Source organism: Loa loa (assembly GCF_000183805.2).
Source record: "Loa loa unplaced genomic scaffold supercont3.226, whole genome shotgun sequence".
Classification (NCBI taxonomy): domain Eukaryota; kingdom Metazoa; phylum Nematoda; class Chromadorea; order Rhabditida; family Onchocercidae; genus Loa; species Loa loa.
Window position 1 is genome coordinate 1 of NW_018108406.1, and position 8464 is coordinate 8464.

At 31.4% G+C, this 8464-nt stretch overlaps 1 protein-coding gene across 1 annotated transcript in view; it reads left to right on the plus strand.

Annotated features, from left to right (window-relative positions):
• Positions 1–4608: 4608 nt before the first annotated feature.
• The window catches only part of LOAG_18205 (dual oxidase), a gene marked incomplete at its 5' end in the record, with an annotated part of 14360 nt that continues 10504 nt past the window's right edge, over positions 4609–8464 (plus strand). Inside the window, 3 exons of the mRNA XM_020450870.1 lie at positions 4609–4686; positions 5038–5196; positions 5893–6080. Of these exons, the coding sequence (XP_020305397.1) occupies positions 4609–4686; positions 5038–5196; positions 5893–6080 (425 nt within the window). The remainder of the gene's footprint in view (positions 4687–5037; positions 5197–5892; positions 6081–8464) is intronic.

The window sequence follows — 8464 nt, forward strand, 5'->3', positions numbered from 1 at the left end:
TAATAATAATAATAATAATAATAATAATAATAATAATAATAATAATAATAATAATAATAATAATAATAATAATAATAATAATAATAATAATAATAATAATAATAATAATAATAATAATAATAATAATAATAATAATAATAATAATAATAATAATAATAATATGAAGCGTTGCTGTAGGATAACAACCGCTTCGAATAGCTTGAACTCGAAATTCTTTTACAGTTCGAATTATTTTACTCCCACGGAAATTTTTTGATTGATCTTATCGATCAGGAAGTTGATATCGATTGAGCAATTATCACTTATATTTCTGAAACTGAAGTCTAGTTTATCGAACCATTCCTCAAAAATTCAAAGTTTCATTCATCCATTAGCATGAAATGAATTTGAAAGTTTCGATATAACTCACGAATATTAGTTGCCAATTGCTTTTAACTCTTATTCCATCTTCCACAAACCTTCCCTGCTTCTCCTTTAATAAATTGTAAACGCCAAAGTGAGCAACTTTTTCTGATTATTAACCTATAATTTAACTTTATTAGCTTTAAAAAGGAAGTGATTGTAAGAATAATTTTAATTTGATCAGACACATTCAGTAATTCAGATTAATAATCAAAGGATTGGAATTACTCTTCCGATGGGAAATATATGAATGGGAATGAAAAGTGGGAAAGTGTTGGAAATTCAAAGAAATTCTTATTTAAAGACTTATTTGAGTTGAAATCCTGAGAAGCGAACGTTGTTTTGCATATAAAAATACTTATATCTTAGCCAAACACAACAACTATGGTTTTTTTTTTCTTCGCGAATTACAACAAATCTCTACATGAAATTTCGCTAAATTAATTTCTGTCTTTTTTTTTATCTTTGCTCGATGGTGGAAGAGAGAGAGGAATGAGATATATATGTAAAAGATGAAAAGAGTAAAAGAGGAATTGTTAAAGAGAGAAAGAAAGAGTAATTTGCTTGCGGCATTATTTGATAAATAATTTACTCCGACATGATTGTAGTGATACGTTTGCAGCAATACCTATCAATATTACTATAAATAAGCAACGATAATAGTACCAATACGACATGATTTATTAACAAAATGAGATTTTCTTCCTTCTTCGATATTTTTTTTTCCTTATATATTCATTAAGTTGGGTGTAAGGTGTAATTTGTTAGGAAAACTTGTTGCAACAAACCAATAGAAAAGTATTTTCCATTTCATAAACAACTACCTGTCATAAATGAAACAGAATAACTGGAACAGATTGAATTGATTTGTGAATACATAGTTATCGTTTAATTTCACTTTCAAATGGTTTTAAATAGGATCAATGGTATTAGCATTGATAAATGTACCGAACAACTTTTGTTGTAGCTTCAATTCATTAAGTTACTTACAGATAATTATGGGCTGTTTTTATAGCACAGATAACTGGCTGAGAACGAGGCTTGTTTTAAAGTCTAAAGCCAAAAAAAATTTAAGAGTATAAGAATCATTAACGATTACTAAGAGAGTCATATTATGATTTATAATTCAATTGAAAATGATTACCATCGTTGTTCACTGCGCCTACATAATTTATAATTTTATGGGAGGAATGGAAGGCAACAAATCTTATGAGAATTCAATTTTCTGTTGAATTTTTAAGGAGAGTTAACTACAACGAGAGTGCAAGAATATTGAAAAGAAGTAAATGGTAGAACTGAATGATAATGATAAAGCATTAAGTGACGAATTATAAGATAAATCAAAAAATAAACAAATCTTCGTGAAAGTTCACTTTTAGTAATCTTTTCTTCACATTTTTAATAGCCTAGCTTTATTATTATTGGCCATTATCCTAGATGATCGTCCTCATAGCTTGGCTAAGATATTAGGCAAATCTTATATTTCTCAATATAAACTATCTATTAATACGGGAAAAAAATTGTGGAAGCAATTAGAGATTTAATTACAGTGTGTCATTGCAAATGTTAGTACTTGATTAGAAGAAAGAGTACTTAATATTTATTTGGTCCTGATCCGTGCAAATTGCTTGTCCAAGGGACCTCAAGCCTTCAAGACAACTATCTTCATAATGAATTTGGCACAATGATTCTAGTTTTAGAAGTATGAAAACGGTTACCTTACTTTGGCTAAGTTTCAATTTCGTTCACATTTAATTCACAACAGTTCTGCAACTCGTTCTTTAATGGAGAGGTTAAAGTTCATGTTCATGTAACTCATTTTAAAATATCATTAATATGCTTCATAGTTCAGCCCAGCGCAAGTTTTTCAACTATTAAGCATCTGTCCACTTGTATTATTCCAAGATGACATTAGAGCGTGCGGTATTGTCCTGTTTCAAGTATTCTCTGAACAACTAGAAGTAGATGACGATATGCCATTTGGAAAGGACCTTTCCAGTTCCTACCATTGAACACCTCTTACAAAATTTCTTCCTTTCTCTATCAATTGTAGGTATATGTGTGTATATGTTTTGTGATATGTGTGCGTGCATATATATATATGTTTATGCGTATGTGTGTGTGTGCGTGTTTATACGTATGCGCGTGTACATGTGTGTGTGTGTGTGTGTGTGTATGTGGGTGCGTATGTGTGTATGGAGTGGGTTGTGTGCGTATGTGTATGTGTGTGTGTGTGTGTGTATGTGTCTGTCTGTCTGTCTATCCGTCTATCTGTGTCCATCGATGTGTCTACAGGTTATTTGCCAAATATTCGGTTTTTCAAAATCATTACAAGTAATTTATATTTTCTTTTAACATTAAGAGAATAGTAAGGAATGTGGAAGGAAGTCATCAGAAGTTGTGATCATTGTCCCATCATCAGTCCTCATGTTACTATTATCTTTGCAATCAATTCTTTTACCCTTCCATTTTTCACCCCTTTCTACAGATCATTATCATCTTTTGCAGAGAATTATTTGACATATCTGATGGCTAACAAAAATCATTTTATATACCATTGAAATTTGTCATTAACCGAGTACATAGATGCACTTATTTGAATGATCAGTCATGATGGCGTTATTTAACAGTGATATTAATACTCTTGCTCCTACTACTACTACTACTACTACTACTATTACTACTACTACTACTACTACTACTACTACTACTATTACTTCTATTGCTACTACTACTATGTTTTAACGCTTGGAATCATTGCTTTGAGATATTAAGTCTCACTCCTGCTAATTGTTTCAAATTAACAGCTTTCATCAGTGCAATTAATAACGCTGTCATTTTTTTGTTTGGCGTAAAAGAATGACAGTTATTTTCACTCTGAACACCGTCTTGCATAGCTGTCCAAAAGGAAAATTACATTTGAGCCAGTCCTCATCAGGAAGTGTATAAGTGGTAGCGGCGGTAATTGCTGATGCGAAGACGATTATATTTGCACGGAGCATTATTAGTAGCATTCTCCCATCAACGCCTTCCAAACATTCTTCTCTTCCTAAAGCACCGCCCGAATTCATTTTCAACTCTTCCACATCTTATTTCATTTGTACGTCCCTTTCCGCCGTCACACCTTTATCTTCCGCTCGAAGTATAGGCATAACATTACGCTTAGATCGACCGCCAGGTCAGTTGTTAATATCTGATCCACTTGAGTGTGTCCACTCTAAGCAGCACTTTCAGCAGTTGTCACTCGAATTAAAGCTTCATCAAACAATGTCATATATAAAGAAGCAGCTATTGCTGCAAGCCGTATTATTGTCCCTCTTATCACTTACAGTAAATGGTAGGTTTTCAATTACTACTTACTGAAGTGATTTTTCCTCCTTATCTCTATTGTCATTAATTGCAAGTCGCAAGAAGTGCTGTAGTGCACGAGGAAAAGTAGATTCATTGATTAGATGAATTTTGTTGCGCGAATGATATTTATGCTGCTAGAAGTTTTTAAAACGTTTGCAAACTTCCATATATTTTTTAATTTCAACTGAACTAACTCAAATTTAGCAGATATGAGAAAATGAAATTCATATAATTTTATGAGCAATTCCAATTTTTTACTGTGATTTTCGCAAAAGTACGTACTTTTGTGGAGTATATAAGAAGAATTTCGTTTTTGAAACAAAATATTTTTAACAGCCGTTTTTCACTAGCATCGTATTTTCTGCTGTAATTTATTTAAAGTCAGATATTGGACAATTTAAGTTTTCAAATTTTAACTTCTTTTTAGCAATCACCTTTTAGGATATAAAGAATTCTCTCTCAAAGTACTAATTTCTGGAAACATTTCTATTTATTATTGATAGAGACGAGTTATCTCGTTTGAATGTTTCTTTGTAGCATATCAATTGAAGGAATCAAAACAGAAACAAAGCATAATAGCAGAATTAAATCTTGTTAAATTGATAATCTGTTTGAGCTTAAGAATTGATACTCGAAATTTAAATGAAATCAATATGATTTGTGAAGTTTCGGGAATGAATTTCATAAGAAATGAAAGATGTATATCCATTGCATGCAAAACAAATTTATAGGTCAAATTTGTGCCCCCTCGATAAGATCGGGATTGCTCAGAGAATTACATAACCAGTCATCATAGTGAATTGCATGAACGAGTAACGAGCCAAAAAGTTTCCTCATAATATCTTTAAAATACAGGTCTTGAAAGGATCTATGAATATCAACGTTACGACGGATGGTTCAACAATCTTGCAAATCCTCACTGGGGTACTGTAGGTAAGTACCAAGTTCCTAAAAAACATTTCATTGTTATTGGTAATCAATCTTTTGCTTTGCCTTTACAGTAATCAGTTAATTCATACATAACTGTGGTCAACTGCGGTCAACCTTTAAAACTCTTAAATTATAAACATAACGAAACCAATATTTGAAATGTCATTAGTTTGCTGTCACTAGAACAAATCTTCTACCCTCATGATTTAGTTTTTGTAAAAGTATTGTAAACAGAGAAAAATGAATAATGTCTGTGGATATGAATTAATTTTTGAAGCACTTTAAAATTACATATCTTTTCAGTCTTGCAGAAAGCCTGAGATGAAATTACTCCCAAACCCAAAAAAATTTCAGGATCACGTTTGCACCGCGATGCACCAAGCCGGTATCAAGATGGTGTCTATATGCTTAATAGTAATTTACCGTCCGCACGAGCTATTTCAGAGTTAGTCTTCAAAGGTCCATCTGGAATACCAAACAAAAGAAATATCACCACTATGCTTGTCTTTTTCAGTAAGTTCTGAAATGTTTTAAATGAATGATATTAAGGAAAAATCAGTAAAAGTGCTGTTGTCCGATTTCTAAGCAACGTCATCAGGGTAGTTTTTATTCCTTTCTTTTTTAACTTTTTCATGAAAAATGCTCACATAGAGCTTTCTGGTAAATAACTGGTCGATTCGATTCTTAAAACGACTCTTTCAACTTCTGTAAATGTCTTTTTAAACCACTTCAATCGCAAAAAGAAATTTTCCCGAAAAGTGTTCCTTCATCAGTTTTTCTTCTTTTTTTTTTTTTACATTTCCACAAAGTGAACGAAGTGACAAAAACTAACAGTGGATGTGTTGTGCTCAGTCAGTTAGTCATTCATTTTTACAGAGTTTGTTGAAAAATCAAATCAATTATCGGACATTTAATTTTCTCTAAAATAAAGATCAAACATTTTGAAAAAAAATGCCACTATAGGAAAACGTACTTTAGTACGGATTAAATGTGGTTAAACAAAATCAGTTTATTTTGAAATGTATCATCTGCACTAAGTATATCAGCATGATCGGAAAAATGGACCATTCCTAGAATACGAAACTATTGAACTATTTGAAGGTTACACCTGGAAGTGGAAATAAGCGGGAGAAGAAAGAGAAAGTGGGAAATGTATCAAAGAAGAATTCAAATTGAGAATGTTTTGTTTCTACGAACAACTGGTTGCAGGCCAAGTAATTGCATACGAAATTATGCAATCAAATTTAGTTAGCTGCCCATTAGAGATGCATAAAATTCCGGTACCGCGCTGTGATGCTGTCTTCGATGCTCAGTGCATGGGCAAAACGGAAATTCCTTTTGTTCGTGCAAAATATGACAAGAGAACCGGACATGGCTTTAACGCGCCGCGTGAACAAGTAAGCTGTCTCTCTATTCCGGAAACTAAAATTTCTTATTATTCAGATTACAATTATAATAGTAAAGGCACCATTCCATTTCCTGCTTAATTGTTATTGTTGCTATGCGAATGGTCCTATAGCGGACAACATGGGTACAACAGCAATTAAATGCTCCTAAGGAACTGGTTTTTTGGTCATTAATTGGTGAGGAATGTTCGCGATGTAATTTCATTCTATCATCTGTTTGTATTAGACTGGTATGGATTGCATCCTTCATTTCCAGTTCCAGTATCCAGCAAGTTTACGCCAATAAACCCACAATTGTTCACTGATCCTTTGAATTTCTAGATTGTTATGCAAATTCATTAGTTGCCGAGAAACTTGAACAAATATCGACATGCACAGATGAAGAAAGATATATGAAAAAATGCAGAAATAAGGAGTTTGCATGTCACTGAATATCTGTTAAATGAAACTGAGCGTTTTGGTGTCGTTTTGGTGTTTTTGAAAAATTTGAGAAATTTGCTTTCAAAATGTTGTAATAAGAAGAGGTTTCCTCCTTCTTATTACAACATTTGAAGGAGACTTGATAACAAAGCGCTCCATCTGGCTTGATTTGTTCTTCTTAGCGGGAGGTACTATCTTAATTTCTGTGCAATCTTTTGTCTTATTGGATTAATTAATCTTCATTATTATTCGAAATCTTTGGCAATCGATGAAAAAGTTAACGACTTAGGTGCTGAACGATTATTCGGTTATTCAGTTTAACTCATCTACTAGTCAAATTCATAAAAATATCAATTATCAATAAAGTCGATAATTCAACCAATTTCGAAGAATAAGACCTTAGGGATTTGTCTTATAATATTCGTCTACAGGGGATAATCTCACTATATTCCGATTGCTTAGTTCAATGTCCGAAATTCTTCAATTGATAGGAAAACATAAACTTGAGCTGATTAAATGGCTATTAAGAATCTAACTAAATGAAGAGTCCTTATCAAAGATTCTTTTCATCCATTTATTGCGTCTTGCCTAATAATGCAATTAATTTAACTTTGAAATCCAAGAAATTGGAATTTTTCAATGAAAGGATTGTCATTGTTAGGATGTCTGGGACTAATTTGATCGGAAAATTTTGTTACTTTCATGGAATGCTTCAATCATGCATTTCATAAATATACAAATAATTTAAATAATGCATCATTGCAAGGTAAAAGGAATGAAAAGACGGAGTAAAAGTAACAATGGAACAATTGGTTGAATTCGACAATGGAAAAAGTTAGAAGAAGGAATTTTTTCACAATATTTTATATGCCGCATGATTGGATTTATTTCGTATTTAAAAGGTAGTAAAAAAGAAAATGAAGCATTTGTTGGGCAACTTTTTATATGAAAATCCGAAAAGGACCCTTTGTACTATCAGATAACTATGGTATTTGAATTGACTTATCTGTTATTAATTTCAAAATGAAATCTTTGTCAAACACTATGCCAAAATGAATTTTTCTCTCAGTTAACAAAAATGAAATTAAAAAATCGCTGAAAAATTGAAAAACAACAATTCATTTGTCCTATTCGTCATAATCAATTCAATGAACATTTTGTCTTCTCTTCTCTCTAATAGAATTTTTATATCTACTTTCAATTATCAGCCGTGAATTTTTTTTAATTAATAATTCAATCATTTTCTATTGATGTTTTTAGGCACTGATCTTTGATCTTTAGTGTGAATATTGAAAAATGAGATGGAATTTCATACATATTTTACAGTTCAGATATTACATTAAAATTAAAAGAACGAAAAAGTGGCACGTCATCTTCTCTTTATCAAGTATTATGACAAATTTAAATGACAGTCTAAGTTACTCCTCATGGCCACAAACATGAGACTTGATTGTCACTTTCTAGTGGAAATGAAATAAGTACTAATCAATCTTATCATAGCTTTTATCCCAATAAATTTATTCTACAACTAGGCAAAAATATAAAATTTTCAAAACTCTTATTGAAAATTTAAGAAATAAATCATTAGTACATCTAAATCTTTTTATATTCTTATGGAGAAAAAAAAATTTGGTTGATAAACGCGATGTTACTACTGTATATCGGTATAGAGATATTTACAGATACGGTAATTTAACAAACAATATACAGCAAGTTGTACCTTTTGAATGTTTCGTCAAGTTTTTAATGCTGGAATGTAATCACATTCATAAATCGAACAGATGAGAAATGTAAATTGCAATCACTGAACGTGTAAAATAAAATAAATTTGTGATGTCCCTCCCTCCTCCATAACAGTTTTGTATTTAGAAAATATGTTAGGATTAAGGCGTCATGTGAACGTGTAAAATAAATTTATGATCCTTTTAATTCAAATTTCTTGGTTATTAAAGAGT